Source organism: Podarcis cretensis (genome assembly GCF_951804945.1).
Source record: "Podarcis cretensis genome assembly, chromosome: 9".
Taxonomy (NCBI): Eukaryota; Metazoa; Chordata; class Lepidosauria; order Squamata; family Lacertidae; genus Podarcis; species Podarcis cretensis.
In genome coordinates, this window is record NC_137178.1 from 37,410,194 (window position 1) to 37,436,612 (window position 26,419).

Below are 26,419 nucleotides of genomic sequence, written 5' to 3' on the forward strand. Positions count from 1 at the left end.
TTAGCTTTTTGTTGCCTCACATTTGGCGAACTGTCTCTGTGTATTCTTAGACCTCTTTTATTATACAACTCCTGGCTACAGGCCTCAGCTCCATGCCAATAAACAACAGAAGTCTTAACTTCCCAGTAGCTGTGAGGATCCCCTGAGGCTCAAACTTCCTTTCTCCATGCAGCTGCCCTGCATGATGAGCTATCAGAACCGCAGCTTGGAACATCTTTCTGACAATGAAATATTCTCACACTCTGGACTTCCCTCACTCACCCACTTTGCTGCCCATTGGACCCAAAGGCCTTCTGCTGCAACTGGGGCCTTGCATGAGCAACAGGGTCTTAGTGGCATTTCTGTGCAGTGGATGTCAGTGACCACTGGAACAGGTATGGCAGGAGGCAGGGAGGTCAACAGTAGGTGGAGCTGATGGTGCATTTTAAGCACATGGCTTCCCCCAAAATAATCCTGGGAACTGCAACTTGTTAAGGGTGCTGGGAAACGTAGCTCTGTGGGAGGTAAGCTACAGTTGCGTGGATTGTTTGGGGGAAGTCACAGGTGCTTTAAATGTATGGTGTGAAGGCAATGGATGATGGCTTCTGACTTTGACCAATGGCTCAACTCCTGACTCCCAGCCTCTGGGCTCACCTGTGGCAGCTGCCTGCAGCTCAGCCCCACACTGGCAGACTGAACAGGTTGAAACTGTGTTGATTCCTAGCAGTGAACTCATGGATTTCAGTCAACTTCTATTACCAGTGTTATAAAGACAGTTTTATAGCTTGCTTTTACTTTTTCATGCTGTTTCCCTTACCTTCTCATATCCTCCTTTATGTGCAGGCTGATGAGTTCCTTGGGAATATGAAAAGAAAGAGTGCTCTCAGACATCTGTTCTCGTACACACATCCACTTGTTGTCAGAAGTGGGGAATCTATATAACTTACAGATCGGGTTTTTTAACACTGCAAAAGGAAAAAAATGATGGGGTTGCTTAATCGCAGCTATATTTTTGGTTCAAAAGCTATCACAGTGGTTTATTAGCGAAATAATTTATCTCTTTCTCGCTGTATTTTAAACATTAAACCCCACAAATAAATCTATTCTGCCTTTAATTTATTGTTATTATTTAATTTATTTCAATAAATTAAAGGGAGAATCCCTTAAGTTATGCTACCCAAACAGAAGACAATTAAATTCTACTTAGAACACTAGATGCTGGATTTATTACTTCAGCTGCACTAAGATTAAAAACTCAGGACTACTGGCACAGATTCCTAGGATAAAAGAACTTGGCTGAGAAATAAACAGTGAAATCTCAACGAGCAGCTGATGACATTATGATCATGTGTTATGAATGATAATATTCTCCTGGCTCCACATCCATTGTTGTTTTTCATTTTGCTTTAAATAAAATATACTTCATCTTTTGAAGCACTTTTGTGGTGGCTCAGCTGATTTCTTTTTACTAGCCGTGCAGATTCAAAATGGTCTCATTACATAGAATCTCATTATACTTTCCAAAATTGTTTGATAAAACTTGCTATGCTGTAGATAAACAACAATGGAAATGGTATGTTTCACCCACAGACCCTTGCCAACGGGGCTAATTCATATATTCAAAAGTTGGGAAATTAATTCAAGGCATTAGATTTGGAATCCTTTTTTCCTTTGGCCATGGGCTTGCAAGTGCCATAGCAACTAAGGGAGATAACTTTCCATCCATTAGCAAGCTCTCATTAGCAAGCCTGTTTGGACAACATGGAAAGCCAAACCATGGTCAGATCACTTCCTGGCGCAACTGGACTTCTCTGCGACCCATCCCCTCTGCAGGGAGGTGGGACCAATTCGGATGGTCCGTCCCCGCCACTTAATGGATCCAAATGGTTTCCAGAGAGTGGTAGGGGATGCTTTATCCCATGTTGATGACCTTTCAGCCGATTCCCTGGTGGCCCGCTGGAATGCGGAGTTAACCAGGGCTATTGACTGTTTGGCTCCGAAGTGCCCTCTCCGATTGCATGGAGCCCGGACAGCCCCGTGGTTTTCCACGGATCTGAGGACAATGAAACAATCGTTGAGACGGCTAGAGCGCCGGTGGCGGATAACTCATTCCGAATCTGACCGGACACAGGTTAGAGCTCAACGTTGAGCCTACCAAGTGGCGATAGCGACGGCAAAGAAGAATTTCTTCACCGCCTCTATTGCATCTGCAGAAAACAGCAGCAGGAGACTTTTTCAGGTGGTTCACAATTTAGCGGAACCACCTGCAACATCGGGGCCCAGTACGGGCCACATGTTCTCCTGCAATGATTTTGCAAAGTTTTTTGCAGATAAAATCGCTCAGATTCGGGAAGAAGTAGACTCCACCGTGGGAGCAGGACCGGGGCGGGAGAGTGCTAGAGTTCTGTCTGGTCAAGTTGAATGGGATCAATTCCAATCTGTTACCTCCGAGGATGTGGACAGGCTGCTTGGACGAGTGAAACCAACCACCTGTCTCCTGGATCCTTGCCCATCCTGGCTTATAAAAGCTAGCCGGGAAGGACTGGGTGATGGGCTTCGTGGGGTGGTGAATGCTTCCCTCCGTGAGGGAGCCTTCCCAGACCCGCTGAAAGAGGCGGTTATTAAACCGCTTCTTAAAAAACCATCTTTAGATGCGGCCACGATGGCCAACTATCGTCCAGTCTCAAATCTTCCATTCTTGGGCAAGGTGATTGAGCGAGCGGTTGCCGAACAACTCCAGGCACACCTGGAAGAAGCGGACCATTTGGATCCCTTCCAGTCAGGATTCAGGCCTCATCATGGGACTGAAACTGCCTTGGTCGCACTGGTTGATGATCTCCGGCGGGCTAGTGACAAAGGTGAGAGCTGTTGCCCAGAATTAAGTTTAAGATATTAATTGATGCGAAAGAAAGAGGGGGCTTTGCCCTGCCAGACTTAAGGCTGTACTATGAATCAGCAGCTTTTTGCTGGTTGAAAGATTGGCTGCTTCTCGAAGACACTGATGTACTAGATTTGGAAGGTTTTGACAATGCGTTTGGTTGGCATGCATATTTATGGTATGACAAGGTTAAGATCAATAAGAATTTCAAGAACCATATTGTCAGAAAAGCAGTGTTTAATGTCTGGACAAAATACAAAGACTTATTGGAAAACAAAACTCCAAGGTGGCTTTCACCATTGGAAGCTAAGGCCCGGAAAAGACTCAATATGGAGGCCAAATGGCCGAAGTATTGGGAAATATTAGAAAAAGATGGAGATAATTGGAAATTGCAGAGTCAGGAGAAAATGAAAGACAAAGTGCGAGATTGGTTACATTATGCTCAGATTAAAGAAGTTTTTAAACTTGATAAAAAGTTAGGATTCCAGGTGGAAAAATCGAAGTTAGAAACGGAACTGTTAGAGCCTAAGACTAAGGTACTCTCAAGAATGTATAACTTGCTGTTAAAATGGAACACACAAGATGAAATGGTTAAATCGGCTATGATAAAGTGGGCACAGGACATTGGGTGTAATATTATGTTTGAGGACTGGGAAAAGTTATGGACCATTGGGCTGAATTTCACTGCATGTAATGCTTTGAAAGAAAATGTAATGAAAATGATATATAGATGGTACATGACCCCAGTCAAACTTGCAGAAATATACCACTTGTCTGATAATAAGTGTTGGAAATGCAGGGAAAGTGAAGGAACGTTCTTTCACCTCTGGTGGACTTGCCCTAGGGTTAAGGCCTTCTGGGAAATGATATACAATGAGCTGAAAAAGGTATTTAAGTATACCTTCCCTAAGAAACCAGAGGCCTTCCTTTTGGGCATCGTTGACCAGAGGGTGCTAAGGAATGACCGAACATTTTTTATGTATGCAACAATAGCAGCAAGGATACTCGTTGCTAAGCATTGGAAAACCCAAGATCTACCCACACTGGAAGAATGGCAGATGCAACTGATAGACTATATGGAACTGGCTGAGATGACTGGCAGAATTCGAGACCTGGGAGAGAAGACGGTGGAAGAAGATTGGAAGAAATTTAAGGACTATTTGCAAAAATATTGTAAACTGTATGAATGTTAAGGAGGATGCTTGATCACAAACAACTTGGCACCATTGAATTAGATAAACTGAACTATGAAGATAAGCTAAATTTAGGAAAAAATCAACTTTTAGATAATGATTAGGCTAAACTAAAAAGTTTTAAAAAGTCAAATGAATATATCTAAAATTTAAGATATAACATTGGAAAATTAGATAAGGTGGGGACAAGGTGATAAATTGCTGAATTAATTTTTATATTTTGGAACGTAGGAGAGGGAGATGTGAGGAAGTCCAAAAAGGATAAGAAAATATGTTATGAAATGTGATATTTTTTGTATGTTTTGTTTATTATGTTATAATTAAAAAAAAAAACTATTAATAAATATTATATATAAAAAAAACAAAGGTGAGAGCTGTTTCCTAGTTCTGCTGGATCTCTCAGCGGCGTTTGATACCATCGACCATAACATCCTTCTGGACCGTCTTGAGGGGCTGGGAGCTGGGGGCACTGTCCTACAGTGGTTCCGCTCCTTCCTCCTGGGCCGTGTTCAGAAAGTGGTGGGGGGGGATGAGTGTTCAGACCCCTGGGCTCTCACTTGTGGGGTGCCTCAGGGTTCTGTCCTCTCCCCAAGCTTTTCAACATTTACATGCAGCCGCTGGGAGAGATAATCAGGAGGTTTGGGCTGGGTGTTCATCAGTATGCGGATGATACCCAGCTCTACCTCTCTTTTAAATCAGAACCAGTGAGGGCGGTGAAGGTCCTGTGTGAGTGTCTGGAGGCGGTTGGAGGATGGATGGCGGCTAACAGATTGAGGTTGAATCCTGACAAGACAGAAGTACTGTTTTTGGGGGACAGGAGGCGGGCAGGTGTGGAGGATTCCCTGGTCCTGAATGGGGTAACTGTGCCCCTGAAGGACCAGGTGCGCAGCCTGGGAGTCATTTTGGACTCACAGCTGTCCATGGAAGCACAGGTCAAATCTGTGTCCAGGGCAGCTGTTTACCAGCTCCATCTGGTACGTAGGCTGAGACCCTATCTGCCTGCGGACTGTCTCGCCAGAGTGGTGCATGCTCTGGTTATCTCCCGCTTGGACTACTGCAATGCACTCTACGTGGGGCTACCTTTGAAGGTGACTTGGAAACTACAACTAATCCAGAATGCGGCAGCTAGACTGGTGATTGGGAGCGGCCGCCGAGACCATATAACACCGGTCTTGAAAGACCTACATTGGCTCCCAGTATGTTTCCGAGCACAATTCAAAGTGTTGGTGCTGACCTTTAAAGCCCTAAACGGCCTCGGTCCAGTATACCTGAAGGAGCGTCTCCACCCCCATCATTCTGCCCGGACGCTGAGGTCCAGCGCCGAGGGCCTTCTGGCGGTTCCCTCATTGCGAGAAGCAAAGCTACAGGGAACCAGGCAGAGGGCCTTCTCAGTAGTGGCCCCCGCCCTGTGGAACGCCCTCCCAGCAGATGTCAAAGCGATAAACAACTACCTGACATTCAGAAGACATCTTAAGGCAGCCCTGTTCAGTGAAGTTTTTAACGTGTGATATTTTACTGTATTTTTGGTTTTTATGGAAGCCGCCCAGCGTGGCTGGGGAGGCCCAGAGTGGCTGGGGAGGCCCAGCCAGATGGGCGGGGTATAAATAATAAATTATTATTATATTATTATTATTATACATGGATGTGCTGCAGAGGAGCCCACACCTGCTTTGGTCTTCCCCAACCCTTTTAGCTTAGTGTGGCAAGGCAGTTAAGCCAAGGTTTGGTGCAGCATATCATCCTGGTTAAACTCTTTCCCCCTTAACCAGGAACAAACAGAAAGGGCTGAAGCCAAGGAGAAGAAGAGTTTAACATAAAAAAGAATTTTGATCATAGTTAAGAGTTTGACAGACCTACACAAACCCGTATAAAGCACGAACCAAGCTTTTTAGTCCACAAAAGTGAGCCAGGGTGCTTCTGAGCTACAACTGATTTGCAGCATATTATGGTTCTGAAATGTCTCTGAACCTAGGGTAGTCAGGTTAGTGGCACATTTCAGCCACATTTCAAACTTATTTCTACTGTGATTTTTATGCAATTACTGAGAGAAATTTATTTATTCCTTGTATCTGACTCAAGTCCCCTAATTATTATGAGGATTGTCTGCTAGGTGTATATTGGTCAAAATCTATAAAGGAGAGCTTGTTTACTGGCAACACACTGGGTGGCCTTGGGCCAAGGATTGCCTCTTTAGCCTAACCAACCTCACAGGGTAGTTTTAGGGATTAAATGAGGAGTGGCAGAACCATGTATGCCACCTTTACTTCCTTAAGAGAAAAAGGTGGGATATAAATGCAATAAACAAAAAGAAATAATAATAATAATAATAATAATTTATTATTTATACCCCGCCCATCTGGCTGAGTTTCCCCAGCCACTCTGGGCGGCTCCCAATCAGTGTCAAAAACAATACAGCATTACATATTAAAAACCTCCCTGAACAGGGCTGCCTTAAGATGTCTTCTGAATGACAGGTAATTCTTTATCTCTTTGACATCTGATGGGAGGGCGTTCCACAGGTCGGGCGCCACTACCGAGAAGGCCCTCTGCCTGGTTCCCTGTAGCCTCACTTCTCGCAATGAGGGAACCGCCAGAAGGCCCTCGGTGCTGGATCTCAGTGTCCGGGCTGAACGATGGGGGTGGAGATGCTCCTTCAGGTATACAGGACCGAGGCCGTTTAGGGCTTTAAAGGTCAGCACCAACACTTTGAATCGTGCTCGGAAACGTACTGGGAGCCAGTGCAGATCTCTCAGAACCGGTGTTATGTGGTCCCGGCGGCCACTCCCAGTCACCAGTCTAGCTGCCGCATTCTGGATTAATTGCAGAAAGAAAGAAAGAAAGAAAGAAAGAAAGAAAGAAAGAAAGAACTTAAACTACAGGCTGAATTGGCTTAATTCCAAACTGCAGCAGGACTGTAGGTCAATTATTCAAAATCTCAGCTGCTATGCTTGAATATCCCTTGGAGGGACCAACAGTGTTTAGCAAATATAGGCTTGTTATCCCTGCAAGACACATATTTTAAATATCTGGGCATATTAGCTACTAAAGACTTAACTCAACTAAAAAGGAATTACGGCCCTCTCATCAAATGTCTGAAGTATGAAATCAAAGCTCAGTAGGTTCTCGTCTTCGCTAAGGCATATTGCAACCCTTAAAATGATGCTTTTACTGAAATTGCTCTATTTATTTCAGGTGTTGCCAACAAATCTCCCTCTTTCTCAATTACAGGGGTTGAGGGCTTTTGCCACAGGGACAAAAGAGCCAGATTAAGGCCTTCAGTTCTGTACACTAAAGCACAATGTGGTGGTTATGAGATTCCTATTCTCAGACTTTATCGTGAGGTGAGCCAGTTACATCAGTTATTGTGTCTCCTCAAGAACCACACAGACCACACAAGAACCACATGGATACCTATGGAGGGACAACTTAAGCAAGTGGTGCCCTTTTGCTCTCTATCTACTTAAGGCTTGAATAACCACTTCCTAGGTGTTGCTCTGAAGGTGTGGAGGGGATAGCAAAAGTGGCTAACTCCCTTGCTGTCTCCTCTCCACCCCGGGAACAATAAAAATGATGGATTTATTTGAAAATTATGAACCTTTACTGCACAACCAACTTCTATTCTCGCTAACCAGATACTAGAACACAGTTTTAAAGCTTTATATGTGGGCAGTTAGGGACTTGCATGTCCTTCAGGCTCTCTCAGATCTTTGGCTGCTTTTGAAATGTTGGGCTCATCCACACTTCTGTTTGGTCCATGACTTCTAAACACAGGCCTGAGAGATTTTTTCTTTTGTCCCACTGTTTTCCCCAGGAAAACCTACTGTTTACTGCTGAATCAGAGAAAATGTCAATTTAAGGGATGTATATGTGTGGATTGACACGTGTTCTGATTCAGCGGTAAGCAGCAAATTTTCCTGGGAAAAGTATTGGGACACAGGAAAGAACTCTTGAACCGGTGCCTAGAAGTCATGGACCAAGTGGAAGAAATCATGGGACAAAGGGAAGTGTTGGATGAGCCCCATGTTTGCAGCAGTCTGTTTGCAGGAAGGGCATCACCTTAGCCCAGACATAGGCAAACTCGGCCCTCCAGATGTTTTGGGACTACAACTCCCATCATCCCTGACCACTGGTCCTGTTAGATAGGGATGATGGGAGTTGTAGTCCCCAAACATCTGGAGCGCTGAGTTTGCCTAGGCCTGCCTTAGCCTATTGTGGGATCCTAGTTCAGGACCTTTCTGTGGGTTCTCAGAACACAACCCATTACATCTGCTCTCTGAAACAAATAGCCTCACTAACCTATTGTAATATTACTCACTCCTGTGGGACATGTTTCCTAACTGCTACTGACCCACATTTTGATCTATGAAATATGTACAACACAAAAAGTTACTAATGATTCATATATACAACTGAAAAATGAAGTTCAAAGAAAACTTCTGACTACAGAAATATATATATATATTGTGTTGCATCAGTTCAGGCAGCACAAGTTTCTGGAAAGGAGCAACAAAAAGACAAGATCATCAGAGGCAGGCCACTTCCTCTAACATGCCCATTACCTTTCTAGAATATTGTTCCTTTCCTCTTCTTTTTTTTTTTTAAAAAAGATCATATTTTCATAACACACACATGTAGAGAAAATATATTATTTTAATTTTAAGATTCCAGCTTTATATATGAATAGCAGTAAAAACCAAAATGTCTCAAGATAAAAATAAAATAGTTATGAGCATCTATGAGATTAACCATTGATACCTCATTCCCACTCTGTCACTACTTCATAACTCACTTGGAGCTTGAGCTCCATGTATTAAGAACGCTCAAGAATAATGCCAAGGGCCTTTAAGCTTTAGAGGTTTTTTTAAAAACGACAACACGTGAGGCATGTGTCCCCAGCCCCCTGTCTACTTCCAGAATTGCAAACAATACAATAAACTGTTCAAGACACTGGAATGCAGAGTATAAACACAATAACTCTTAGTACATATGGCCAGCTACTGCTGTAATTCCTGTCTTTCGATACATATACAAAAGTAAATACATTACAGGCAAAGCAGAACAGATGGGAAATGCATACACTGTATCACCTGGATACAATGATAAATTACAGCACAGGTCAAAGCTAACTGCTAAGAAGGAATTTAATTACGGCTGCAATAATGGTATGCATGAGGGACAATAAACCAAAGCTGAAACCAGGCAAGTCAGAGGTATTTTGGGTGGATGGTTCATCAAAGGAGTAAATCCTGTGCTAAACGGGGTTGTATTGCTCATGAAGCAGCAGGTTTGCAGCTTGGGGGTACTCCTTGATTCATCTTTCACCCACTGGAAGTGCAAGATGCTTCTGCGACATTAAGTATGTGTACTTTTACCAGCTTAGACTGGTATGTCAGTCATAAACCTTACCTAGAAAGACAGAGCCTGCCCTCAGTTACCTATGCATTGGAAATGTCCAAGTTAGACTCCTGCATGTGCTAGTTAGACTGTTCAGAAACTGCCGTTAGTGCAGAATGCAGTTTTTAGATTACTAAAAGGGACTGAGGATTATTATTGCATTACGCCTCTGTTACGTCAGTGACACTGGCTCTCAGTCTGTTTCTTGATTCAGTTCAAAGTGCTGGTTCTGGTCTTTGCACTACATGGCTTAGGACCAAGACAGTTAAAGGACTGCCTGTCTCAGATGTACCTAGCCATCTTCAGTGAAGGGCCTGCTGCAGGTATCTCTACTACTTGCGGTGAAGCAGGTACCCACCGGAGAGGACTTTTCAGTGGTGGTACCCCAATCATGCCCAAATAGGTTGTACCCAAAGAGGTTCATCTGGAAAGCTTGCACTGGCAAAAACCTTTTCATTTCCCTAAGTTTTTTTAGATGCATTTTTAATCTGGCTGGCTGTTTTATGATGCTTTTGTGGCTTTGTGGCCTTTTAGTTTATTATGTTTTATTTATATTTACAGTTTAATTGTATGACCTATAATGAATGAATGAACAAAAACTTCTAACTCTCTTAGAATTAACATATCCTCAATATGGATCGAGTTCTTGTATGGTGCTAATTTATGGAAATATTATTCAATTTGAAGTTGAAGATTACCCCGAAGCCAAGTCGCTGAAAAACACTGGGTTCTTGTTAGAAACCATATGAGCACAGGGGCCAACTCCTTCTAATGATTATATACATGTAGCATAGTGTTGAACATTAATTATTTCCATCATTATAGACTTAGCACACCTACCTGCATTTAATAAAGGTAAATTGTCTTTACTACTGGTGTTTTCTGGAGATGTACACTCATAAACCAAGGCACACTACAAAACAAAAGTTAAAACATTTAGAATATTATGAGAGGATTCATCATATAAAGTCTAAAACACACTGAAATTGGCGCAACACACAGCAAGTGTACTCCAGCCCTCTTCAGGTGTGAGGGCAGCAAGTGATCATGTGTGCATACAAAGTGAGTAGCAGATCAGGACTATGCATGCCGGTTCCACTTCAACATTTCCTTTGCACACCAGCCCTACCCAGCCCACAAACTTTGCACAAAGATTTGAAGGGGGATTTTAAGTACATTCAACTAGAAGCACTTATAAGCCTCCTAGTGATTGGAAAACCTGGTAAGGCAGTTCAGCAACTGAACTCATAAACTTTCTCAGATAAATTATGTCAGGCTCCATTAAAGGTAAAGGTAAAGGTACCCCTGCCCGTACGGGCCAGTCTTGACAGACTCTGGGGTTGTGTGCCCATCTCACTTAAGAGGCCAGGGGCCAGCGCTGTCCGGAGACACTTCCGGGTCACGTGGCCAGCGTGACATCGCTGCTCTGGCCAGAGCCAGAGCCGCACACGGAAACGCCGTTTACCTTCCCGCTGGTAAGCGGTCCCTATTTATCTACTTGCACCCGGAGGTGCTTTCGAACTGCTAGGTTGGCAGGCGCTGGGACCAAGCAGCGGGAGCGCACCCCGCCGCAGGGAATCGAACCGCCGACCTTTCGATCGGCAAGCCCTAGGCGCTGAGGCTTTAACCCACAGCGCTACCTCTGTGCTACAAAATATTCCATTCAAAGCATCCAAAACCCTTCAACTCACTATGGAGCTATAAGAAGGGTACTTTGAAATAGGCACTCAGAGACACATTCATTTTGTCTTGTTTCACCAGTCCCTCATTGTTACAGTGTCATGGCTCCATTTGTTCCCAATCCATTTTTTTTTTAAAAAAAAATCTCCATCCCCTCAGCCTCCTGGGCTAATTCATAGCTCACATTCATTTTCCTCCTAGTTCACTGAAGAAAGCATGTTTTGAAAAAGTCATTGGCAGGATAAGTGACCTCACTTATGTTGCTGAAGTATATCCTCGGAATCAACATGTTGGGATTTGATATCATCATTTCCCCTATTACATTATCTGAAAGATAATCTTCTTAAACCAGTTTAAAAACATTACGTTTTTACCTACATAAAGCTGCTGTGTCAAGTCAGGAGCACGAAGGAGATGGCAGCCAATTGTCTGAGAGAAAGACAACTGTCCATAACTTTCTTGCTATTGTATCAATCACAGAGGTGCATCTTAAATCAAGTAGAATGTTCCCTAAAACAGGAAGAACTGGAATTACCCACTTCCTAGGACTGGGGTGAAATGCTCAGATCCCTTTCCCAGCTTCATACATATACTGTGAAAGTCGGGAAGGCATTCAGTGATTGGGGGCTGGGGAGAATGCACCAGCATTCCTGCTAGCCAATTTTAAGTGCCAGAACTAGAGACTGATTACTCTGTCAATTCTGGAGTCTCATTTCTCCCAAATCTTAAATTTAGTTTACACCATTTCCACTTAAATTTACTATTAAAAGAAGTTCACACAAAAATGTGGGTATGCTTTCATGTGTATTTCTTACAATATATGTACACAGTGTTCGAAACTCCCATTGTTCTAGGCGCATTTTGCAACGGAATTACATTAGCGCGAGCAGTTTCTGAGCTCCGGGTGCAGTACTGCATCTAAGATTTCAGATTTAAACTGCAGAGTGGAAGGAAAGAAGGATCTTTTTCTGTCTCCTCACTTCCAACGACTCTCTGAAGACTGGAGAAGAGATCCTCTTAAGAATATTAGTGGGGTGGGCAGGCAAAGGACTAGACCATGTGAAAAATGAACATAATATTTTAGCGGCAGTTCATTCATTTTCAGCTTTGTATTCTTGTTATAAAAAAATCGTGCCTAGACATACTGTGGTTGTGCCCACAACCCAGGTTTAAGGTGCCATTTAGCTCCTGGCTTTAATGTCTCAGTTTCTAACACTGTATGTACCGTATTTTTCGCACCATAGGACGCACTTTTTCCCCTCCAAAAATGAAGGGGAAATGTGTGGGCGTCCTATGGTGCGAATGCAGGCTTTCGCTGAACCTGGAGAGCGAGAGGGGTCGGTGCGCACCGACCCCTCTCGCTCTCCAGGCTTCAGGAGAGCCCCACCGCCAGCCCCACAAGCTCGGGGCACAGCGGGGAGGCGGAACGCCGCCATCCCGCTGTCCCCCGACTTGGTTAGAAGGCTGGCAGGGGGAGAAGCCTGCTCCTCCCCATCGCCAGCCCCGCAAACTCGGGAGACAGCGGGAGAGGTGCAGCGCACCCTTCCCGCTGCCCCCCGACTTGGCTAGAAGGCTGGCGGGGGGGAGAAGCCTGCTCCTCCCCATCACCAGCCCCGCAAATTCGGGAGACAGCGGGGAGGCGTAGCGCGCCCTTCCCGCTGTCCCCCGCCTTGGCTAGAAGGCTGCCGGGGGGGAGAAGCCTGCTCCTCCCCATCACCAGCCCCGCAAACTCGGGAGACAGTGGGAGAGGCGCAGCGCGCCCTCCCGCTGTCTCCCGACATGGTTTGGAGGCTGGCGGAGGGCTTCCTCCTCCCCCAGCCCCGCAAGCTCCCAGAGCGATGCCAAAGCTGCGCGCAGCTTCTGCATGGCTCTGGAACCCGTTCTGGGGGAGGGGGAAGCTCGGGCTTCCCCTGTCCCAGCCCCGCGTCTCCAGCCGGGAGACGGTCGCGGGGGGCTGCTTTAGCCCCGCGCGCGCTCTCCCGGCTGGAGAGGTGACGCTCGACTATGGAGGCTCCTGCCATATGCGCGCGTCACCTCTCCAGCCGGGAGAGGGTCGCGGGGGGCTGCTTTAGCCCCGCGCGCGCTCTCTCGGCTGGAGAGGTGACGCGCGCCTATGGCCGCTGCTCCCTGACCTGCTCTTTGGGGCTGGTGGTGGGCTTCCCCCGCCAGCCCCAAAGAGCAGGTCGAAAGGAACCTGAAGCCTGGAGAGCGAGAGGGGTCGGTGCATACCGACCCCTCTCGCTCTCCAGGCTTCCAAGGTAGCCGCCTGAACGCACCTTAAACGGCACCTTGTTTTAGAGCGGTAAAGCAAAAGGGGGAAAATTCTCCCACTCTCTGCGCAGCGCTTCCTGCCGCTTCGCTGAAGGGGCGCTGGGCAGAGAGCAGAAGAATTTTTTCCCCTTGTTCTCCCCCCTCTAAAACAAGGTGCGTCCTATTGTCCGGTGCGTCCTATGGTGCGAAAAATACGGTACATATAAACGCAACGTTGTCAATTTATGCAACATTTTTACAAGCAATTTCCCACTAACAGAATGCATTTTTGTACATGATCTTCGCTGATTATTTTCATATGCATTCTTTGGTTGGCTGTTACAAAATTCAGTGACATGTCAATTTCAAAGGAGAGCTGTGTTTTAGTTTGGGATTAGGAAGTGCAAATTTGCTTAGTGAATTTCTCTCCCATCCTTACCTACAATCCCCATTGAAACAAAATTAAATATTGAAAACACTTTTGCTGCTAATTCTGTAAAACAGGCAGCAGATATAAACAAATGAATCCAGGAAGGCGACTTAATTGCTATTTCTTCTCCCAACCACCCTTGCATTCAATGTGAAAGTTTCGGGCACATGATAAATTTCTACTGCATCTTCCTATTAAGATTGACATCTCACCTGCAATGCGTTATATGGAATCGAACACAATTCATTTCAGATCAAAGGTAACAGTAACAAAGAAAAGAGTCAGGGGTACATGTTTCAAAGGAGGGTTATTGTTACAATAAACCAGAAGTGGATCACTCAGATTACTCTGAGCATGTCACGTATATTTTTCATTAGTTCAGGAGCACAATGTTGCTATGCTATCAACTGAAAATCATTGTCATTACAATTAGAGATTTCTTCCAGACTTGTATTTTCTAGCACAGAAATGATTTTTAGGCAGGTTCACATACAAACTCCATTTTTTTAACCGCTTCAATTTTAATTTGAGCCAGGGAAGAATTGTTCCATTCTCACTTAGTGCAATGCATCAAAATATTCAAGAGAGTTGTTATATTTTTTGGTCCAAATATGGATAATCATAAGGTGAGTCTTTTTTTTTCAAATTAGTAAAGGAATCATTTGAAAAATTAAACTGATTCTTCAACAGAATCCTGGAAGCAAAGCACTCCTACCAAAACTGAACCTCAGCTAACTGACAGTTTTTTTCTTTAAAAGGCTATTATTTAAAACTTGTTTTCTGTACTGAGTAGCACTTGAGAGGGGTGGAAAACAGGGACACAGTCTATCCAAATTTCTCACACTGAGCTAATTATGCTTGATTGATTTTTAAATTGGTAATTTTGATCTAACAAAATGTGAGTTAAAGTTCTGTAACAAAACCCTGTTCCATTTCAGTGTATTTTCAGTTGGGAGAGTTGAACACTCGGCATCATGCTTTATTCTATAGAGGAGTTCCTTCATTTTAATTTGCAAATGCAAACTCAAAAGTCTACTGTGACCATACTAATACATAGGCATCTGGCATATCTGATCATTCTAATTTAATTTGTGCACTGAGCTGGGTTCCTACCTTTTGTCCCTGCACATCTGTTGTGATGTGATCTGCCTCCCCATTCTCTGTCTCCCCCATCTTCACAAGGCTGACATCTATAGTACCAAACGTTTTCCCACCATCCGTACTCCTGAAAAAAAAAATGGAGAGAGGGAGGAGAGATTTATGAGCTTTGTTTTTTTGCTGGTGTGGCATTATCATTAATTAAATCCATTTCCTTCAGTCTGAAAACTGGAAAAGTGCTGGACAAATCCTTATTTGCAACGGCTGCTTTAAAAGATGAACCTACACTGTATACATTTTGAAATTCTGCGAAAGGTGAAAAAGTAAGGCTTCTGTATCCAGGCTCACTTTTAGAATTTAGAATCACATCATTGTACAGATCGGAACAGAAGAAAAAACACTAACATCACAAATTTTATCAGCAGCAACTAGCCACATTTCTGTCTCTACAAGGGTGGAGTTAAGATGCAGTATTGAAGGTTTTCTCAAAGCTACAAACATGAGTCTGACCAAACTGTGGGAGGCAGTGGAAGACAGGAGTGCCTGGCGTGCTCTGGTCCATGGAGTCACGAAGAGTCGGACACGACTAAACGACTAAACAACAACAATTGAAGGACCTTGTACTGTAATCTGTAAGTTACTGACTCAGAAACCTCCCAACTGTAATTTGGTCTGCATGGTTTCAGAATGTAAATCAGAAGTAATTCATTTATAAAAGAAATGAACACTTAAAAAAACCAAAACCTTTTAAAAAACAAACAAAAAAGATGTTTAAATCTCAGCTGAGTCATTTTCTGTAGTACAAATGCAATATGCTCCAGACAACAGGATGGAATTCAATCGGTGCCTAAAAGACAGTAATAAAAGTTGTCTTGCAGCTATATCATTCAGCAGGGAGTTCCACAGTCTGGGTTCCACCACGAAAAGGTCCTCTTTGGTCGCCATCCATTGTTCCTTAGCTGGCAGTGGCAACCAGAGAAGCACCTTTAGAGAAAATATTAACAAAACTGGCAGGTTCCTGCAGGAGAAGGCAGTCCTTCAGATACCAAGGATAGAATGCAGAATTTCAATGCTATAAATAGAGAGGGTGCATTTCCCTGTGCGCAAGACCAACATCAGACATTTTTGCCATAATTTGATTTCATGACATCATGATGCACACTATGCACACACAACTCAGTCCTCCACATTAAAGCAATCAATTAACATATGGAAGAGTCTTCCAAAATCCGAACCTACAAGGTGGGTTGTAATGCTATTACACCACACCATAGGCAGAAATAAGAGATGACAGCTCTGGACCTCTGTGGATCTCTTAGCCCAGCATCCCTGACTGGTAGCATATGATAAAGGACTAAATCTCACTGGTTAATCTGTACTAGCAAATCATGCAGATTACATTTTGGCTTCCCAATTCTGTTTTAAACTATTATGGAAAATTCCCCTTTGATTTGAATCATAATAGTTTATTATATTGACCTTATTATACCTCTCTGCCTCCCTCCCTTCACAACTAGCACTAGTAAAAGTTTGTGCAAGGAGAATGTGAATATGCAAAAACAAAGAGTGGTTGCTAGCTCACATATACCTTTAAAAAGCCCAGTTGCCACAACAGATGTACTGGTCAAAAATGTCAGTTTACAGAAGATTAGAATGTTTTGATGAAAATGCTTAACTTCTGACTCATTGCCAGTTTGCATTAAATATTCAGCTATTAAACTATGGATTACAGACTGTCACAGGTTTAATCCTGTCGGTTGCTATAAATTTCAGATGCAATGAAACTGTATGTAGCCTGCCAATCATATACCATAAGGCTACAAATGAAATCTTCTCTCTTTCTGTCTCTCTTTTGCAGTAAACACATCCACTCTCACCAAACAGAATAGGTAATTTATTTAACAAGGAACAACTTAGATATTCATGATTTATTGATCAAGAAGTTCACAATGCATTACCAGAAGTGACGCGATTAGAGTACACTTAGAACCCTAACGAAAGATTTAGATAAGTACAGTGGTACCTCGGGTTACATACGCTTCAGGTTACATATGCTTCAGGTTGCAGACTCCGCTAACCCAGAAATAGTGCTTCAGGTTAAGAACTTTGCTTCAGAATGAGAACAGAAATCATGCTCCAGCAGCACGGCAGCAGCAGGAGGCCCCATTAGCTAAAGTGGTGCTTCAGGTTAAGAACAGTTTCAGGTTAAGTACGGACCTCCGGAACGAATTAAGTACTTAACCTGAGGTACCACTGTAATGTAAGAGATATATCATAACTTTTGAATCACCTTCATAATGGTTTTACAGTGATAGGTTATATTTTTAATTTCATTTATAGACTTTCGAGATTTCTATTTCTGTTTACTGCCATTGCTATCCTCATGCATGAAAACAATCAAGAAGTATATGGAAAGAAGAAATATGGTCATTGCCCATACGAACTGTTCAAAGAGTTATTCTGCAGGTTGTAAAGCTGTAAACAGATCAAATCAGTCAATGCAACTGAGAAAAGCCATCATCTAGGATAGTTAGAAGAAAAAAACTGCAGATTCATCTTGTCTTTTTATTGTCTGAGATTGTTCCCATTGTTTGATGCTGTTTTTAGAGTCCAGGCGTACTGAGGACAAGTTCTACACAGCTATGGAACAGAATGGAATAAATACTTGGTATTTATAAATCCCCCAGCAGACGTGGGGGTACAGGGCATAGCCCGTAACTGGCTGTGCTCTTTTATCTCTGGTCGGGGACAGAGGGTGGCACTAGGGAGGGAAATGTCGTTGCGCCACTCCTTGGTGTGTGGAGTGCCGCAGGGCGCAATTCTCTTCCAGATGCTTTTTAACATCTTTATGCGCTCCCTTGCCCAGATTATCCGGAGCTTTGGGCTGGGCTGTCACCAATATGCTGATGACACTCAGCTCTATCTGCTGATGGATGGCCACACCGACTCGTCCCCGAACACACTGACCAGATGCTTGGAAGCTGTAGCTGGATGGTTTCGTGGGAGCCGATTGAAACTAAATCCTTCAAAGACAGAGGTCCTATGGCTAGGTCAGGATGGCATGGGGATGAGGGACCAACTCCCTTCTCTTGCGGGGGCCCAATTAGTGCCATTGCCTTCCGTTAAGAGTTTGGGTGTAATCCTTGACGCCTCCCTTTCCATGGAGGCGCAAGTTACAGCAACAGCCAAGGTGACATTTTTCCACCTTCGCCGCATCAAGCAGTTGGTCCCTTACCTTTCCCGCCCCGACCTGGCCACAGTGATCCATGCAACGGTCATCTCCAGGCTTGACTACTGTAATTCGCTCTACACGGGGCTGCCCTTGAAGCTGTCCCAGAAACTCCAGCGGGTACAGAATGCTGCAGCCAGGCTCCTCACGGGGTCTCTGACATGGGAGCATATTCACCCAGTGTTTTTCAAGCTACACTGGCTCCCGGTGGAGTACAGGGTCAGATTTAAGGTGCTGCTTTTGACCTTTAAAGCCCTTCACGGCCTAGGACCCTCGTACCTACGGTACCGCCTCTCCTGGTATGCCCCATGGAGAGCCTCAAGGTCCATAAATAACAACACCCTAGTGGTCCCAGGCCCTAGGGAAGTTAGATTGGCTTCAACCAGAGCCAGGGCCTTTTCAACTCTGGCTCCGGTCTGGTGGAATGCTCTGCCTCATGAGACCAGGGCCCTACAGGATCTGATTTCTTTCCGCAGGGCCTGTAAGACAGTTGTTCCACCTGGCCTTTGGCTTGGAGCCAATTTGATTCCCTCCCTCCCTCTCTTTCTTTTTTCTTTTCCTTCTCCTCCTGCAATGAGGCTACATTTTAATATTTTAATGTTCCATTATTTTAATGTTGTACAGTGGTGCCTCGCAAGACGAAAAGAATCTGTTCCGCGAGTCTCTTCGTCTAGCGGTTTTTTTTGTCTTGCGAAGCAAGCCCATTGACGGCTTAGCGGATTAGCGCTATTAGCGGTTTAGCGGCTTTTAGAGGCTTATCGGCTTATCGGATAAGCGGCTTAGCAGCTTAGAAAAAAGGGGGGGGAGAAAAAACCCCCCGCAGGAACTTGCAAGACATTTTCGTCTTGCGAAGCAAGCCCATAGGAAATTCGTTTTGCGAAGCACCTCCAAAACGGAAAACCCTTTCGTCTAGCGGGTTTTCCGTCTTGCGAGGCATTCGTCTTGCGGGGCACCACTGTATTTTATTTTTGTTTTTAAGTTGTAATCATTCATCTTGTTTTTATTATTGCTTGTAAGCTGCTCTGAGCTCGGCCTTGGCTGGGGAGGGCGGGGTATAAATAAAAAATTATTATTATTATTATTATTACTGTGGCTCATAAATACCCTATTTCCCATGGGAAAGCACGGCTCCCTACCTTGTGAAATGAGGAAAAGGACAGGTATATGGTTGCTATGGTTATCAGGTTTTGGCCAAGGCATGGAGCAATACACCAGTGCCTCCAATGGCTAAGTGCTCTGACAAGGCCCTGAGAGTACATGACAGTTGCCCAAAGACAAAGAGAATCTGTATCTGAACAGCATAGTGCAGTAAATTTGTGTGATTCAAAACATTTTCTCCTGACCTGCCATTTACCAATACAGAACCAAATCTCAGTTGTAAGTGAAGGAGGGGGGAAAATGAACATATCAGCAAGCAGGAAGATGTGTTGGTGGAACAGAAATATTTAATTCTTCACTGGACTCCATCTTAGCTTAATCTCGTTTTCACACAAGTAGGGCTTACACCCTTCCAGATGCCTTCATTTTTGCTGCTTGTAAGAATTTTGCATTGGATTAGGCTTTTCTGTGTTGCGTTTTCCCCAGACTTTTTGTATCGCTCTAAACCTCTGATTAATCTTTGTTACCACTTTTGGAAGAGTTCATTTTTCCCTTAATCAGAACTGTTCCTTGTGATTTTTACACACAGCTACCTTTTCTGTGGTTTCCCCCCCTTGCATTTTGGCTGGTTGCAGGCCTGAAAGCAACACAGAATTCTTTGTCACAACTATAAACAAGAACTTGACAATCTCTTCTGCTGGCTTTGCAGTTATTCAGACTTTCAACAGGATTTGGGTTTGCTTTTGCAGCTGCTTCCTCACGGCTTTAATCCCTCTCAAGGGAGGATGGGCTCTCAATGCTAAAGTCTGCTTTTCCCTTTCACCACAAGAAAGTTACTATCTACAGTCTCTGAATCAAAGTTGTCTGCAAGCTCATGGAGCAACACAACAAACACACTCCCTCCCCTAAGATGCTCATTTAATACTTGGTGGCCAAAACAAAACAAAATTGCATCGTCCAACACTTTCTTCAGCTTGCTAAATCATTTCCTTCAATTCTTTTCCCATTACAGCCTTTGATTGTTCAATCTCAGCCAAACAATGCTATGTTTTTTCCTTAGCTTCACCTGCCCCATTCAGAAATCTGTGCAACCCCTATAAAACATGAGTAAATTTATTGTGATTTCTCCTCCTGTTCACTAGCAATACTCAGACCTGTGCAGAGGTACGGGGGGAGGTGGGTACACTTGTCCTGGGTCTCAGTAGGATAAGCTGGTCAAGGGACCCTGCCAGGGACCAGCTGTTTTTTTTTTTTATTTGTAATTTTATTCTAACAGGACTTCCACCCCCAGCCTCAGACAAGCTCTGCACGGATCTGGCAATACTCTTGTATAATTTAGATCTACATTGGCTCCCAGTACGTTTCCGAGCACAAGCCAAAGTGCTGGTGCTGACCTTTAAAGCCCTAAATGACCTCAGCCCAGTATACCTGAAGTAGCGTCTCCACCCGCATCATTCAGTCCTGACACTGAGATCCAGTGCCAAGGGCCTTCTGGCAGTTCCCTCACTTTGAGAAGCGAAGTTACAGGGAACCAGGCAGAGGGCCTTCTCCTATCAGATGTCAAAGAAATAAACAACTATCTGACTTTTAGAAGACATCTGAAGGAAGCCCTGTTTAGGGAAGTTTTTAGTGACTGATGTTTTAATGTATTTTTAATCTTTTGTTGGAAGCTGCCCAGAGTGGCTGGGTATAAATACATCATCATTGTCATCATTATTATTCATTGTGGAATCTCTCTTCCATACTAGCTTGCTGCTCTTTTGCCTCCTTCAGTTCCACTGAAATCTGCCACATATCTGTTGATTTCCTTTAGACTACAGTGGTACCTCGGGTTACATACGCTTCAGGTTACAGACTCTGCTAACCCAGAAATATTACCTCGGGTTAAGAACTTTGCTTCAGGATGAGAACAGAAATCGTGCAGTGGCAGCGGGAGGCCCCATTAGATAAAGTGGTGCTTCAGGTTATGAACAGTTTCAGGTTAAGAATGGACCTCTGGAACAAATTAAGTACTTAACCCGAGGTACCACTGTATTTCAGTCCACTGACTCCCCCTTCCACCTAATAGAGCTCTTTCTTGCTTCCAGGTTACATGCCAGCCCTAAGATTTCACTTCCTTTTTCCCGAACAAGAACCTGGAGAACAAGATTCCTGAAGCAAGGAATCACTTTATATGGAGTATTCAGAGTAGCCTATCTTACAATAACTAACGTATTCTTAGCAGCCATGCTAACTCTTTTACATATGCTTTCACTCTCTCTCTTATCTCATTTCATCCTTTTCCTTGTCTCCCCGGCTGCTATCTTTTTGAACTTTCGCTTTCCAAGCAGCACACACTACCTGTCATTCACTCTAACTCTGCCCAGAATTCCATCATGCACCCCTGTTGCCAATCATTATTCCACTCACTCCACTCAGGAACCCAGAGAAAAAACAAAAGCTGATGGCATATTTGCACGTTCATACTGAGTTATGACACTCAGGCTTTCACAAGCATCACCCTCCCTCATAACACAATACACACAACAAAATCCTGCAGTCTAATAAAATATATACATTGCTCTTAGCAGCAATCCTTGATGAAAAGAACAGGTTTTTATTTTTATTGCAAAATCCTTAATTCATTCTGTAAACCACTATTTCCATGCAGATTCACCAATTAAAACTGTGAAACCCTTTGCAGATTTTCTGCTTCCAGATAGTTCTAGTGATAAATAAAATGTCATTGAACAGATTTTACTATTCCTTTTGTTCACCCTAATATAAAATGCTATTACACACTTTGCCAAAGTTCATCTCCACTTTTCTAATGTTTTGCCAAGTATATAGAGCCAAGATGACACCCATCTGCTTCACTTTGGCTTGTCACCACCAGAAAGAACTATTCTATGTTAGCTGTATATAACTGAATAAATAAAGTTGATTTGTGAGGAGAGAAAGAGTGCAAAGCCCCATATTAATTGCATTTCCTAAGGAATAAACATGCATTTAAAAAAACCTGCAGGTGTTTTGAAAGCCTAGCCATCAATTAAGCATGCATAATATGATTTGTATTTAATGCTCTCTGAATTCTTTGAATCTCTGAACCACAGCTTCTCAATTTCATGTTGTGTCTCAAAAATAAAAATAAAGCAGAAGCTGCTTTATACTGAGTTGGACAACTGGTCCAATTAACTGTGTGTTTACTGACTGGCAGTGTCTTCCAGCCCTATCTGGAATTGCCTGGGGTTGAACCTGGAACCTGCTGCATGCAAACCATGTGCTATACCACTTAACCATAGCCCATAAAGATGTATATATCTTAAACATGTACTACTGGAGGTAATAAAAAAATCTGTTGGCCTAAGCAGCACACAAAACCCATCAAGTATTTAAACTGGAACTGAACAGCAGTAGAAGCAATATATATAGCTATCCATTTTTATTGTTATTATTGAAAATCAAGTAAATTTGAATTTGGGGCACATGTGGGATACCATTAGCTCACCGGACATGTATCTATCCTGGCTAGTAAGTAGTGAGGTCCTGTTCCAGCTGCTTTCATCACTCAGAGAGGGCAAGACCAATTGAAACTGATCTAATAATCAGGGCAAGACTGTGTCCCCAGCCTCTCAAATTCTGAGTGTATTTAAAAAGCAGCCCTCAAGAGCAGTCAAATACATATATCCTTTTGCCTGCAAAGGAGATGCTAAACTCACTGGCATCTCAGTAGATATAGCGCTGACTGACCAAATCATTAATCACCAAGAAGAACTCCATAAGATGGCACTTTGTAGACATAATTGCAGCTGTTAGGAACAAATTACTCATTGCCATCACTGCTGTAGCAGAGCCCAGAATATAGATAATTTTTACATGTCTATTAGCTAAGATGTGAGTCATCTGGCCTCCACAGCTCCTTCTTTGATTAGTCAGTTATCAGGTCCAATTCTTTGAGGAAAGGGGAAGAGATAATATTAAAGCCTGTATTAAATTAATGTACTATAATCTTGGGTGCAATTGGTCCAGATGGGGTACTATTCTGGTTCCTAACAATTGTGTAGCTCTTCCTCCATCATTACAACTTCATTCTCCTAAAATAAAATAAAATAAAATAAAATAAAATAAATAAAATAAAATAAAATAAAATAAAATAAAATAAATGATGAGTTTGCAACTTAGCTTCAATTCACTATAGATCCCTGCAAAATTTGATTTGTTATTTTTCTTTGTTATTTTTTTGCAGAAGTCAAATATTCATGCTTTCCAAATTCAGACTCCAGTCCCTAAACCAAAAATGTATTCAGGTCTGTATAGATAAACAGATGGAATTAAGCAAGTTATTATTTATTACCAACCCCCAACCCCTACAAACCAACAGTTCCATGGGATGGAAGCATGTATACAGAAGCATAACAGCAGCCCTGCTAGATCAGGCCAAAGACCCATCTCTTCCAACATCCTGTTCTCACAGTGGCCAAGTGCATATTCCATACTTTCTTCTTGTTACCTTTAACCATGGTTTAGAGCAGGGGTAAGCAACCTAAGGCCCAGGGGCCGGATGCGGCCCAATCGCCTTCTCAATCTGGCCTGTGGACGTTCCGGGAATCAGCATGCTTTTACATGAGTAGAATGTGTCCTTTTATTTAAAATGCATCTGTGGGTTATTTGTGGGGCGTAGGAATTCGTTCGTTTTTCCCCCTTCAAAATATAGTCCAGCCCACCTCATGGTCTAAGGGACAGTGGACCAGCCCATGGCTGAAAAATGTTGCTGACCCCTGGTTTAAAGGTACACGTTCAATTACACCAACTATGGTTAACCCTGTGAAATTCTCAACCATGATTAAAGCAGGCCAGATACAGGAGCAGGGAATTCACCCCAAAGAGGGGAGAGAAGGAAGCAAGGGAAAGCAGGCCAACAACCCTATTTCACTTTCAACTATGTTTAATAAACTGGCAGCATTATGGGTTAGGGAGAGGCAGAACTAAAATAAAATGAAACACATTCACAGGCCAAAAATACATGCTTAAATATCCTGTAGTTGACTTAAGCTGTGTGCATTTTAAGAATGGGAGCACTTGAGACAGATATCTGATAAGCAAAATGAAACAAACCATTAATTGTTGATTATTAAATTTATAGTGTTGTGTATTGTTACTGCATTACTATATTTAGACTTTGATTTTTATGTGAAACGCTTTGAGCACAGATTTACCTGTGGAACAAGTAGTATAAAATTAAATTGACAATTATATATACCTTTAGTTTTAAAACACAGCCAAGCAACAGTCATTAAATGTCACAGGTTGTTAATCTGACATGATTTGCTATTGACAGCAAGAGACCTACCTCAGGCTGAGTGTCAGTGGCTGCTCCTTTGATTTCACCAAATCACCTACTTTAAATGTAGTACAACCCAGGAAGCTTCGCTAGAAACCAAAGGGAATAAAAGAAGAGAGGTGGGATGAGGTGGGATAGAGGAAGAAGGAAAGCACCTTCATTTAATTTCTCAAACTGTAATGGTTTATCTTTTAACCTCACACCAGCAAATCTTTCCTTGGTAGCAAGAGGGAAATATTAAATAGGAAACTATTCTCTTGATCTATTATCTGGGGGAATGCCTTCATAGATCAGTGACACTATTATCAATAATTTGTAAAGCTGAGGCAAGAACCTCTTTTTCATAAAAAAGCAAACAGAATGACAGCCTGACAAATAGGATGCTGAACATGTACAGCTATAAAAAAGGGTGTTTTGTTTTCATCACAGGGCTTATTTTTTCCTATTCATGGGGTTTTTATATCACAAGTAATGTTAAATCTGCAGAATCTTAAGGCTGTTCTTCTTGCTACAATAATTTCTCAAACCCTGAGGCACTATCATCCTTATTTGCCAAATATAAGCATATTTGTTTTCCAGAGATATTTTTATGTAGCACTTAGAACATGATATTAATAGCAATGTTACATTTCTCCAGTTCATCACATTGTTTGAGGCATTCATTTCTGTATTTCCATTCCAGGAAGGCCAATTTAATTCTAGTACCGATGCAGGGAAATGTATCCATCCAACTATACTGATAAGAGTTATATTGACCTACATTTTTCTGTGCCTCTGAACCAGTGGCAGCCATCTGCATCCTTGTGCAATGCAAACTGTTCAGTGCAAAAAACAAAAACTAATGCATCTTCATCTCTTTTTCCTCTTCACATTTTTCATTTTCTTTAAGAGTCAATTTTAATAGATAACTTGCCAAAGATCTCTGGCTTTTTTTGGTGTTGGTTGCAAGATGCTTGGTATAGCAATAGTCCTCTTCAGTTCCCACTCCACAAATGTATGGTTTAAAATCTCGCTTCCATCATAACCTTTTTGATATCTTTGACTATATGGAGAATTCAAACGTGTCATACCACAACTTGCTCATATAAGGATTACAAAACCTTTTTATAGGGTCTTGCATTGGCCTACAGAACTTACTTCTCTGCCTCATGCCCCAGAGGTTCGTAAGCTTCCACCACGTCTATTATACAGTACTAATCTATTTCTAAGTAGAATCTGCCTCTAGAGTGGTTCTTAAGGAGTGTATTATAGTCTTTCTGGCCCCTCTAGTCTCCCTGGACATAGGGATACTTCTCAAGCTACCCTACACCCACACAGTCAATGTTGTTGTTGTTTAGTCATTTAGTCGTGTCCGACTCTTCGTGACCCCATGGACCAGAGTACGCCATGCACTCCTGTCTTCCACTGCCTCCCGCAGTTTGGTCAAATTCATGCTGGTAGCTTCGAGAACACTGTCCAACCATTATTGACAAAGTCAATAATGAGTCCCAAATACTGATGGGTTTTGAACTAACCAGAATATATGAATATGGAAACGCTTTTGTTGTTTTTGTTTACTGCTCTCACACAGGAATAGAAAAACAATACTGAACACAGGCAGTTGTGGGGTGGAGGAAAGAAACTAGCAAGATAAATAGAGTACATTTCTGTACAAGGTTTTCCTGTGTGATTGTTTGAGCCATTGCTCCATTATTAACTAAGTGTTAGGAGCTGGAGTCAGGCTTAGGTCAGCAATAAAACAGTGAAGCACCTAATGTCAGTGAAGTTAACTATTCAAAGAAATAAAACAGCTCAGTACTAGTGGTCGCAGCAGTAGGTCTTGCCCCAAGTGAGGTAGTTGCAAGGATTGAAGGTCCCCAAATTCCCATTG

General features: G+C 42.9%; 1 protein-coding gene across 5 annotated transcripts in view; it reads right to left on the minus strand.

Moving 5' to 3' along the window:
• INPP4B (inositol polyphosphate-4-phosphatase type II B) overlaps positions 1-26,419 on the minus strand; it is a gene marked incomplete at its 5' end in the record, with an annotated part of 285,439 nt that overhangs the window by 89,739 nt on the left and 169,281 nt on the right. For all 5 annotated transcript variants that reach the window (XM_079989479.1, XM_079989481.1, XM_079989482.1 and 2 more), the window contains 4 exons: positions 797-944; positions 10,285-10,357; positions 14,918-15,029; positions 24,559-24,638. In XM_079989479.1, coding sequence (XP_079845605.1) covers positions 797-944; positions 10,285-10,357; positions 14,918-15,029; positions 24,559-24,638 — 413 coding nt within the window. The remainder of the gene's footprint in view (positions 1-796; positions 945-10,284; positions 10,358-14,917; positions 15,030-24,558; positions 24,639-26,419) is intronic.